Source organism: Camelus dromedarius, chromosome 1 (genome assembly GCF_036321535.1).
Source record: "Camelus dromedarius isolate mCamDro1 chromosome 1, mCamDro1.pat, whole genome shotgun sequence".
Lineage (NCBI taxonomy): Eukaryota > Metazoa > Chordata > Mammalia > Artiodactyla > Camelidae > Camelus > Camelus dromedarius.
Window position 1 is genome coordinate 85,177,045 of NC_087436.1, and position 12,761 is coordinate 85,189,805.

Below are 12,761 nucleotides of genomic sequence, written 5' to 3' on the forward strand. Positions count from 1 at the left end.
ATATTTGTTACAGCTAGAGTAAGTCATAAATGATTTTCTCAAAAGAATGACTTACGAAAACATACTGGAAATAGTAGGTACAGACCTTTTGTGCTCTGTGGCTTGAATTGATAATGTTTCAATGGACATATTCAATTTGTTATTAATATGACCAAAAGGGTAGAAAATTAGAGAAGAATTACACATATAATTTTGATTAGAATGGGGAATAACTGAATTATGTGTTTGCTGTTTACTTAACATGTATTTATCGAACATCTACTATGTGTCAGGTACTATGCCAGGTGCTCTGCTGCAGTTGACAGTTTTTATGAATTTGAAGTTTTTATTTAATATGTAATGTTCTTATCTAAAGTGGGGCTTGTGGTATAAATATTCTGAAATTACTTAAAAATTACTCTTAAAATGCCCATGTCCTTAAAATTTATAACAATACGTAACAGAGTCAAATGTTCTATAAAGGTCTCTTTCGAGAGAGAATGACGAGCAGTATCTCCCTCCCTCTGATTACTCTGCTGCTTTGTACTTTATAAAGAAAATGGATTCTACACTTAAAAAGGCAGATTCTAAAAGGGTACTGCTTTGTTTCTGAAAGCCGGGCGGTAGTAATTTGCCAGTTTCTTTGGGTAACACAGAAAATAACTTGGCTTTACTGGTTCTCTAGGGACTCTACCAGTAAGCTCAAACAGTAGGTGATTTAGCCTAATATCTAAAAATTGGTTAAGCATAAACAGTGCAATTATAGCAATATGTAAGTAAACTATTATGGGCAGAGAAAAGGACAGACTGATAACTGAATTTGGGGCGCAGTTCTTTTTAAAAAATACTTACATAGTGAAAAAAGCCAGGGAAAAAAATTCTTTATAGGATTAAGATGAAATTGAATAGTAGAATCTAATAAATAAAACAAAAGAATGTATACAACAAAACAGAAACAAACTCACAGATACAAACTAGTGGTTACCAGTGAGGTGGGGGGGGTGGGATGAGGAGCAAAATAAGGGTATGGGATTAAGAGACACAAGCTATGTATAAAATAAATAAGCAACAAGAATATATTATACGGGAGAAGGGTATAGGTCAGTGGTAGACTATGTTCTTAGGATGCACGAGGTCCTGGGCTCACTCCCCATTATCACCATTAAAATCAATCAATCAATAAATCTAATTACCTCCCCCAAAAAGAAAAAAATGCCTTAAAAAAAGAATATATTGTACAGCACAGGGAAGTACAGCCATTATTTTGTAATAACTTCATGTGGCATATAGTCTACTGAAAATACTAAATCACTATGTTGTGCACCTGAAACTAATATTGTGAATCAATTATACATCAACTTAAAAAATAAGATTAATTTAAATAAAGGTATAATTATATGCTTTTAAACCATAGATGATTGTATTGGCTTTTCTTTTCAGTTAAGTATTTATAGAAACTATACAATCTTTAATTTAGTCATAATCAGAGCATAATTTGAAATGTGGTTACATTTTTTAAAAGCCTGCTTCTTGGATACTTTCCATGGATTTCATTCAGAATTAGGTGCTTTTTTTTTAATCTTTTTTTTTTTTTTAAATTGAAGCATAATCAATTTACAGTGCTGTGTCAATTTCTGGTGTACAGCACAATGCTTCAGTCATATGTGAATATACATATATTCGTTTTCATATTCTTTTTCACTGTAAGCTACTATAAGATATTGAATATAGTTCCCTGTGTTGTACAGTATAAACTTGTTTATCTATTTTATATATACCAGTTAGTATCTGCAAATCTCAAACTCCCAGTTTATCTCTTCCCACCCCCTTCTCCCCTGGTAACCATAAGTTTGTTTTCTATGTCTGTGAGTCTGTTTCTGTTTTGTAAGTAAGTTCATTTGTCTTTTTTTTTTTTTTTTAATGATTCCACATATGAGTGATATCATACGGTATTTTTCTTTCTCTTTCTGGTTTATTTTACTTAGAATGATATTCTCCAGGGCCATTCATGTTGCTGCAAATGGCATTATTTTATTATTTTTAACAGCTCATACAACTTAATAAGGAAGAAAAAACCCAATCCAAAAATGGACAGAAGAACTAAACAAGCAATTCTCCAATTAACACATACAAATGGCCAGTAGGCACATGAAAAAATGCTCAGTTATCACTAGTTATTAGAGAAATGCAAATCAAAACTACAATGAGGTATCACCTTACACCAGTCAGAATGGCCATCATTCAAAAATCCATAAACGATAAATGCTAGAGAGGGTGTGGAGAAAAAGGAACCCTCCTACACTATTGGTGGGAATGCAGTTTGGTGTAACCATTGTGGAACACATGGATATTCCTCAAAAGATTAAAAATAGATTTACCATAGGATCCAGCAGTCCCACTCCTGGGCATATATCCAGAGGGAACCTTAATTCAGAAAGACACCTGCACCATAATGTTCATAGCAGCACTGTTTACAATAGCTAATACATGGAACCAACTTAAATGTCCATTGACAGATGACTGGATAAAGAAGTTGTGATATATTTATACAATGCAATACTTCTCAGAATTAGGTGCTTTTCTTCTCTGTTCCCATATTACCTTATACATATTGGCATCATGACAGTGAATTGAAGTTTTCTGCTTATTTGGATAATTATGGTAGCTGTAAGCTTTCTAAGTACAGGCACTTTATCTCTGTAGCCCCATAGGCTGGCTGATTTCTCAGAGGCACTTGGTAATTGTTTATTGAATACATGAAAGTGAGTAGACTATTGGATGTAGTTGTTTTAAAAATTCCTTCCAAATGGCACACTGGTGTTAGATCTTTAGTGAGGGAATGTTTAATAACATTTTCAAATAGGCATGTCTGCAGCAGATCTAGTTCGGATCCAAGTGTTTGATCAATAACATTCTTCCTCAGTGAAAACCCTCTTCACCTTCCCATTCCCTCCTGGATTTTTAAAAAGACCCTTTTATTTTAAAACTATTTTTAGACTTACAGCAAAAGTCAAGAAGATAATATAGAGAGTTCCCATATGTCCCATAGCCTATTTCCTCTGTTGGTAACATCTTCTGAATCTTTTTAATTGTTTATGTCATCCAAAGCGTGTGGACTGGCAGGTGAATTTTGGGGCAGTGGAGATTACTGCTGATCCAACAGACTCACTTCATTCCACACTGAGTTAATAGTGTCCTTTATTAAAACAGTTCTTTACTACTCTCCAGTTACTGTGGATACTTTCCTTCAGATCACTGACATTGCTGTATTGTATGTCACTTGATGGTTTTGAATTACAAGTGTGTTTTGAGAAAATGAAACAGTACTTGTTTAGGATCAAACATAATAAGGAAAAAAGTACATGATTTTCTGTTTTGACTTGTCGTTAATAATTAAACTGTAACAGGTGCTAAATAAAAATTTTAAAACAATGGTGTTCCTTTCTTTGTCTTTTAACATATATACCTTTTTGTCTAAAATAGAATTTTGGCTCTTGCCCAAAAGGAAAAGAAACATTAGCAGATCCCTAAATATAGACCTTAATGTTTATAATTCAGTTCTGTGGAGAAATTAAAACTTGCCATCTTAATCAGTGGTCAGTATGACTTAAATTTTTTTTATTTTAATTTTTAAATCTGACTATAAAAGTACAAGGCTGATTCTATAGATCCTGTAAAATTTTTTTTTCTTAACTTTGTCACATCATACTTATGAAATTAATTAGGGTACATTTTAACCAATTTGTGGATGATAATCAGGAAAGGAAATCTGTGGATTTTTTTTTCCTGGTATGGCTTTCTGTGGCACAATTATAGTGTTGTACCACCTATGCCGGAGGGGATTTTAAACATCCTTAGCCCAACCCTGCTATTTTTATTGGAAGCATACATGAAAACCAGAGAAATTGAACTTAATTGTGCAACAGCTTAGTGAAAGCGCCAGGACATTAAGTTGAGTCTCTTTACTGGGAACTTAAAATTTGTAAAATTTTTCAGTGTAAGATTGGTTTACTCACAGTTGCTTAAATGTATTCCTGAGGAGAGAGTATATTCAATTTGTACCGTGTAATATGGGGAGGAAGACTAACCATGTTACAGCCTAACAGTCCAGAACTAAAGGTGCCACTGTTAAGATACTGGACGAGCCTTTCCTTTTCTACTGTCCTAACTTGACAATTTTGAAATAACAGATACAGGTGTGTTGTAAGAAAGTCAGTGCAGTCTTTGGTGTAAATGCAGTATGCAGAAATAATGATTGAGACTTTTTTTTTTTTGGTAAGTTATGAAATGATTATTTACAAATAAATCTTTTTAATAAGGAAATAAATATTTGAAATAAGCAAATAAAGCTTATTTGATAGGGCCAGAATCTTTGTTCCTTATGAACTGTACTTAAGGAACACAGTTGTTTGAAAACATGTTATGTTCAGCATATACTTGACTTTTTTTTTTTAGAGGAGCTTTCCGTCCCTTTTGAGCAACTACACTCTATAGCAGTTATTTAACTGTCCTTTGGCTTCCTGAGGGAAAAAATAGCGGTAATAGTTAATAATTTCTACTAACTGGTCCCATTGACCTAATGGAGAAAAAACAGCCTATTGATTTATATCATATGACAATCAGAATTTACATTCACAAAAATGAGGGAGATAGAAGAATCGAGATAGCTGCTGTTTTCTTTCCTTTGAATTGTGCTTGGGAACTGAGTGCATGGTTTGGCAACATCAAGTATGATCAGCTTCATTAAGAGATTTGAAACACAGTGGTTAATGGAGAGTTTCACACAATAGTTAATTTGTTGCCTGGTGACTCTGGTACTTGGGGTTATCAAGTGTCAGGGGAAGCAGAGTGGTGGGAAACCAGTGCTTGTGATCATGCCCCTCTGTATACTGGCCAGTCATATTCTTTTCTCTATGACTATGAGACACCCTATAAATTTATATATGAAAATGCAAGGGTACTATAGGTCAAATCATTTACTGAAATAGTGTAAGAAATTGTCAGGAAGAATAAATAAGAGTAGGAAAGTATAACCATCTCAAAAATGAGTTTTAGTTCTCCAAATTGGTGTCTTATGTTTCTGTTAAGACTATTTTTTACATTAATATCAATGCCTATATTTTGATACTTTTTTAATAAAAGACAACTTTCTGGCCTTTGTTGTGCATGCCTTAATTTTTAGTTTATTCTTTCTGTTCTACAGGCTTTTAGACATTCAGAAAAATCACTTATTAAAATGCAGATGTGTTTTTGATGTGGTTAACTCCTAAGGCTTTATCAAATAACTCCTTAGTCCAAAATCTTTTACTGTGCTAGTAACTGTTACACACAAAGTACAGTGTTAATGTGTCTTGATTTCAGGGATAGGAGATGAAGTTGTAAGAGAGAGGGCCCTTTTATTCACCTGTGAGGCAGTAGGACATAAAGATTAAAATTAAGTATTTTTGATGGGAAATGAATTATATGAATAATAAGTACTTAAAGGAACTTTATCCTTTTTACTGTGGATTATGCAGTTAAAGTGAATTTTTTTTGAAGAAAATAATTTGAACTGGGCTTTGAAAGATGGAAGGTACAAACGTGTGAGAGAGGGGAAGGATTTTCCACTTTGTAGGATGGGCCTTGAGGGCTAGAGAAAAGAAAGGAGGGAGAGTGTGAGTGTATGGCTTGTACAGAGAGTGGTAAACAACCCTTTCCTACCTTCTACAGTCCCCAGTGACTCTTTGTTATTTGAGGTTTTGTTGTTGTTGTTGTTTTGCTTTTAGCAATCTTTACAATGTTTAAGATACAAGCAGAATAAAAATGGAACTTCTTAATGGAACCCTTAGCCCTGTCTTCATGGCTCCTTTTCACTTCCCTTGCCCTCCCATACTTCAACAGTCTTGAAGATAACACTTCAGTATCACCAGAATTCCACAGAGCAGTCTGAAAATGTAGAGAAACCAAGTAGACTGGACTGGATTTGACAGGAAATGTGAAGTCACTGAAGTTTGGTTGTCAGTTTGTTCTTCAGGACAGACTCTATCTTACTCACTTTTGATTCCACAGCAGTGGCACATTGTAAGCAACCTGAGGTTTGTCAAATAACTGTTGATTAAAGCAATATTTTAGCAAGGTTTATACTGTTTAACATATTACTTGCCCTTTTTTGAGAGGGGGAGAATTACCTTAAAGCATAGCTTTTGACAGTGGGTTACAGAATAGATGGCTGGGAAAGATGAAATAAAAAAGAAAGGACACCAAAGTCAAGTCTCCTCTTCATGTAGCCTGTGCTAGTGCTGTGGTCCTTTGTGGTAGTGTACCACATTGTTAATATTGACATTAATCCTACCACCATAATTTACCAGAGGTTGCGATGTATGGTAAGGTTATGTAGTGTAGCCAAAGATTCTTCTAATCAACTTCCTCAATCCTGTTAACATTTTAAATGTTCAAATTTGATGGAACTGAACTTTATAAATAATTTATCAGCCTTTCAAGATCATACTGATCATGGATCTGATGACTGAAGTATCAAAGGTGTTGAGGTCATGTTAGCCTTCTTCCACCTTCTCACTCTTGAGTTTTGAGTTGTTTTCTATAACTTGACATTTGTCAGTTTTTACAAATAATTGAAAGTTAACCATATGCTCATCTAATGTTTTAAGAGTGATTATATACTTTTAAAATAAATGTCTCTTGAATCATTATAATTATTTAATTTTTAAAAATTTCTTTTTCAGTCTGATCTTGTGGATCAAAGTATATTTAATTTTATCCCAGAGGGGGAACATTCAGAGGTTTATAAAATACTCTCTACCCATCTACTGGAAAGTGATTCATTAACCCCTGAATATTTAAAATGTAAGTAGTAGCTGTTAAGCAGAGAGTTAAGTGTATTTGGTTGTGTTATCCTTTACTTTTGTAATTTTGTGACAAACACAAACATGTTTAACCAAATTAACACTTAGCATCATTCCTCATACCCTATTTGATCTTTTAAAAATATTAATATATATAAAATGGAATTTTGACCATATTAAAAGTCTAAACTCTATTTCAGAATACATTGAAATCTCATCTTTTTAATTATAATATGCCATAAAACTATATTTTACAGAAAAATGAAACTTGGTAATATTAATTTTTATACAAAATCTTACTGTAATGAGAAAAAATTAAACATTCTCATTTTCACCATCACTAACCAATTGAATGCTGAAACTATGGGACAGAACTTCTGTATTTAAAAAAATTATTTAATAAGGGAAATTGTTTGCTTTATAAATTAAACAGAATTAAACAGTAATTTATTGGATGTATCTAATGTGCCAGGCAATTGTGCTATATCATGAAAGTGCCAAGAGTAGTGAAAAATAGTCCCTGCCTTCAAGAAGTATAAAATATTATGATATAATCTGACTTTTCCCCTAGATTTGTTAACTGAATTAATTTGATCAGAATACCTCATTTTCTTGAATAAATTATCCTGTGTAAAATCTGAAATTATTACAGCTCTACATTTGGTCATTTAGTTAATAGATACCTTCTTTAACCACATTTCCATGATTTAAAATTTTTTACTTTTTGTTAATATTGACATTAATCATTTTAAAGGTTCTTTGTATTTTGAACCCTTAAATTCTGTAGCATACTAACTGTTCAAGAATTGAGATACACATACATACACACACACATGCACACATATTTAAGTATATATGAATGTGTATCTTTGATCAGAATAGATAGCCTCTCAGAAGGAGTTGAGAAGAACTAGAGACCAAGAGAATCCATCTGAAGCCAGTTTATAATTGCTTAAAAATTAAGTTCAGATGACACTGACCAGAAGACCATGCTAGTCTCACCTAGGGGAAAGATTTGGGTTGGGTTTAATGATGTAGGGGCCAATTGTATGCCTGTAAGTAGTATTTGAACTCAAGATTTGAATGACATTGCTTGAGATAAATAGAGTAAGAAGAGAAGAATTAGAAAGGTGGAACCCTGGGACACGGCAAGAGATGGGCGGCAGAGAAGGAGTCTGCTTTAGAGACCTTCGCGAGGGTAGCACTGGCTGGAGAGCTGCCTCTGGCGGAAAGACAGGCCTTAGGCTTCTGTTCCCAGGATCAGAGGTGAGGATGGCAACAATACTTTTTGATAGAGAAAAGCCTTAGTTAAGTGACTAGCTGACCTCCTGCTTAAAGAACTGATATACAAAAAAAGTTATTTCCCAAGATAAAAAGGTGTTTCATGCCAAGGAGTAAACATGATTTAACACAGTGGGGAAATTGCTTGGGAAATTCAGGATTCTGTAAATGGGTCATTTGGCCCATAATGAAGGTGAGGTGGTACAATTGCATAATTTGTGTCTAGAGAAGGAAATAGGGCCCAATATTTTGCAGTAAACATTTTGGTTTTTATTTTTTACATAATGAGGAGCCAGTGAAGGGGATTTGGGTAATTTTGTGGTCTGAAAAGAAAATCTCTCAGGTGGCAAATTTTTAAAAATGACCAGACTGGAGATTAAAAGGATAGCAGTAGGAGAAAGAGTGGAGAGGAAAGCACATATATGAGTGTTGAGTAGATAAACTCAGTGAAGCTTGGTGTAGGGCACAGGTGTCCAAGCAGCTGGGGGTCATCAGCACAGAAGGTTTTAGGAGAAGGTAGGTAGAGTTTGAACCTGTTGAGTTTGATGATAAAACCATTCCTGGTAATGACAGAAGAGTATGAGTTTGATGCTGTGAGTGAAGAGAGGTGTTATTGGTCCTTGACTGCTGAAATAGTAATGAAAGTAATGTTAATTTAAGAGTAGTAGGCAAGGTTGAATACGAATGGCATGAGTGTGGAGACATAGAGAATACATTCTTGGAGATACTAGATGCAGGGTAGTTTGCATCTGTACTAAATTGACAGTACTGGATGCTCAGTTGGGAAAAAAATAACTCGTTAGAGCTTCCTTGGTGAAATAAATAGCAGGCACTGGTAACAGATTAGTTTGTGAGCTGGTGATAGGAAAGAAGAGACCAAATTGATATGGTTTCTAACTAAGGTGATAAGCACACATAGGACAAAGGGAAAGGACAGCTGGCTTAGGAAAGAAGAGGGATAAATTCACTCAAGTATTTTGAATTTAAGTTACTGATGGGACAATCTAGTCGAAATATCCTGAAATCATGTAGTGATACGAGGCTTGGTGTTATATAACATGTTAGAGATGTTAGAAGTGGGGAGACAGATTTAGGGGTAAATAAGTTTATCAATGCTGATAGATTTGTAAAGGATAATAGATAATCTGTTATAGATAATAGATGACTTTTTTGAATGCCTATGGTTTGAAGACTTAAGCAAAAGAGATAGAAATAGTCAATAAATAGGAAGGTAAGTTTCATACTATGATGTGTGAATTTTAAGAAGAGGTAGAAACAATGAGGAAACACCATTGAAGTTAACAACACAGATGTTACTGATTTTTAGAAGAGCAACTTCTACAGAGGTGTGAGGGTGAAAGCCACAGTGCATAAAGTTAAGGGAAATGAATACCTGGAAATCAGAGCACATAATGAAAAAGGTAGATCTGTGTTACTAAAGAGAGTAGCATGAACAACCCTTTATATGTTTGAGTTGGAAAGACCTGAACAAATTTAAAAGTAGAAAGTAAGGACCCAAAGAAGAGTGAGTCTGGATGCTAAAGGAATGAAAAAAAGTGGTGTGACCCTGGTCCTAGAAAAAGGAGATAGACAAGACTTGTAGAGATAGTAGTATTAGCTTTAGAATAGGAAACAAACCTTTCTTTGAAATTACAGTGAAGAATGAGAAGGAAGGACAGGTAAAAATGGGGAAACATGGAGTTATTTATATCAGAAAATCTGTTTTCTTTATTACGGACAATGTGAGATCATCTCCCTAAAGGAACACTGCTTTTATGGACTAACTGTCATTGAGGACCTCTGTTGAAGAAAAAAATGATTATAAATTTATACAGCTGTTATAATCTTTATTTCATGTGATATATCATTCATTGTGATATATCATTCATTGTGATAAATCACAAATATGTCATATTTTCCCTCTATTTCAGCAAAAAATCAGTTAGAATTTTGTTGTCATATGCTTCGAGGAACAATAGACCCCAAGGAGCCGTCTACTTATGAGTATGTGAAATTTATAGGAAATTTCAAATCTTTAAACAGTGGTGAGTTAAAATACTTCTATAACTGGGTATTCTTTTAAGCTTTTAAAGACATACATGTTTGAATGTCAGTAAAAACTAGATTTTACTGAAGTAACTGATGATACTTATTTGTCTATTGTTTTAGTATCCACTTCAGCACACAATGGTTTTGAAGGAACGATACAACGCACACATAGGCCTTCTTATGAAGATAGAGTTTGTTTTGTAGCTACTGTCAGATTAGCTACACCTCAGTTCATCAAGGTATGTTCCTAATTTATTCCCAAAGGGGATTTCACTTTATATTATGGGAGCTATCTGTATGTAATTTTTTGTTTCCAGAATAACTGAAACTTCTTGCAGACATTGACGTAGTAATGGCCTTGAGTCATTAAATATATATGATCATGATATTATTGAAGGAAATAATGAGTTATCAAGGCACTCATTAAATTATATAACTAATTTTAAAATTTATACCCTTTAGAGTTAATCACTGGTTATATACCACTTGTCCTGTTTTTATGCAGAATTTTAGGATGCTTTTTTTGTATAATTTACAACTACATTAAAGGGGAAAGGCCAAAAATCTAGGTAATTTTAAAGCTTGGCTATGAAATTTTCTTTTGAAATACACAAGTGACTTTTTACTGCATTTGAATTTACCTTTTCAATTTTAAAATCCAGTTAATAATTTATTTCTGTATCATAGGACCAGGAAGCAGATGATTAGTAGGGAAGTGGGAAAATGAACGACTTCAGTCACTGGAAAGTGGCTGGAAATAAGCCAAGATAAGATTTTAAATTAAGGGAGATACAATATTATGGACTAAGTACTGAACTAGCAGTGAGAAGATCTTAAACCAGTCTCACTCTGCTTGTTTTGATCTTAGGAAATGATGGCAGTGGCTAACATATTTATTGAGTGCTTACCACATGCTGTATACTTTACATGCATTATCTCAGGTAATTCTTAGAGATGCTAGTATGATCACCATTATACATATAAGGAAACTGAGGCTTAAGGAAGTTAAATTCCTTGCCCAAAGTCACAACTATTAAGTAGTAGGACTAAGATTGATTGTAATTCTTTTTCTCTCAAAACCAGGCTCTTAATGACTACATTGTGCTACAAAAGGTCTTTCAAGGACATAGAGGCAGGTTGGAATACACTGTTGAGTATGGCTGAAGTCTAGGGTTACTGCATGTGGAGGGGAATAGGGATGGTATGAGATGAGGTTAGAAAAGTAAGCCAAGGCCAGAAATGAAATGTATTTCTTTCTTTGTTGTTTGTTTATCCTCGCTGAAGAGTTTAGATTTTATCCTAAGCGAATGAGGAACCATTAAGGTTTTTAAGCAGGGAAGTTATATAATTATATTTGAGTATTTGTAAAGTGATTGTGGCCAGACTAGAAGATGACTTGAAAGACAGGGAGACTTGTTCAGGAGACACTTTGGCAATAATGTGAGCCAGTGATGGCAACAGTTCAGAGTCTAAACTAAGAGCCTGAAGATGGATGGGATGGAATAGATTTTTTTAAAAACTTAGAAGGTGAAATTGAAAGGATTTAGTCTATGGCCGTACCACCATGAACGTGCCCGCTCTCATCTGAAAGGATTTAGTAGTGATCATTCAGATGGTGAAAGGTGAAAATGAGTGTGTCTGACTATCAGATGTCTAGACTAATGGCACAGCACAGGTATGCCTACACTGATGAGATGGAACATTGTATAACTGGGTATGATAGTAAGGCAGTTAGTTCATTTTAGGACACATGGAGTTTGTGATGTGCAGGAACATTCCGACAGCTAGAAATAGAGAACTGTGTCAGGAGAGACCTCTACATTCAGAATTTGGGTTATGAGCATGTGAGTGAATAGAGAAGTATGCAGAGTGAGAAGTACTCCCCTAGAAGCCTGCATGTATTTATTGCCACATTCCTTAGTACTAGAAAATAAAAATGTGTTAAAAACATGTTTAGGAAAAAGTTAGCTAATAATGACTTTAACAGCTAACAATATTTGGGATTCTTCTACTGACACAGAAAAACATTTCTAAATTTTAATTTTTAATTTACTTGTAGGAAATGTGCACTGTTGAAGAACCTAATGAAGAGTTTACATCTAGACATAGTTTAGAATGGAAGTTTCTATTTCTAGATCACAGGTAACTCCGTTTAAAAATTCTAAAAAAATTATACATTATAATTCTTGAAATTAATGGATTTCAAGGACAAACTTTTTCTAATCAAGATGTTCAGATTTATTGTCCATTTTTCAAAGTATAAGGGTTCCTCCCAAAGTTGATTCTTGGTTGAGTATTTTTCATTATGGAAAAAATCATAATATTGATTGTTTTATGTGTAATTTAGGGCACCACCTATAATAGGATATTTGCCATTTGAAGTTCTGGGAACATCAGGCTACGATTACTATCATGTAGATGACCTAGAAAATTTGGCAAAATGTCACGAGCACTGTAAGTAGATTTTAATATTTCTGGTGATAATAACTTTTTAATTGTATAAATAACTATCATGTTAATAGAAGGTGGTAAAATACAGACTTATCACCATTTTTGTATTTTTGAAATATCCTGGAGAATTTTACTTTATATATATAACCAATTCCAGTA

At 33.9% G+C, this 12,761-nt stretch overlaps 1 protein-coding gene across 14 annotated transcripts in view; it reads left to right on the forward strand.

The window, feature by feature from the left end:
- The window catches only part of CLOCK (clock circadian regulator), a 112,285-nt gene that overhangs the window by 69,938 nt on the left and 29,586 nt on the right, over window positions 1-12,761 (forward strand). For all 14 annotated transcript variants that reach the window (XM_064486428.1, XM_064486439.1, XM_064486441.1 and 11 more), the window contains 5 exons: window positions 6,702-6,822; window positions 10,034-10,147; window positions 10,272-10,390; window positions 12,211-12,293; window positions 12,499-12,605. In XM_064486428.1, the coding sequence (XP_064342498.1) occupies window positions 6,702-6,822; window positions 10,034-10,147; window positions 10,272-10,390; window positions 12,211-12,293; window positions 12,499-12,605 (544 nt within the window). The remainder of the gene's footprint in view (window positions 1-6,701; window positions 6,823-10,033; window positions 10,148-10,271; window positions 10,391-12,210; window positions 12,294-12,498; window positions 12,606-12,761) is intronic.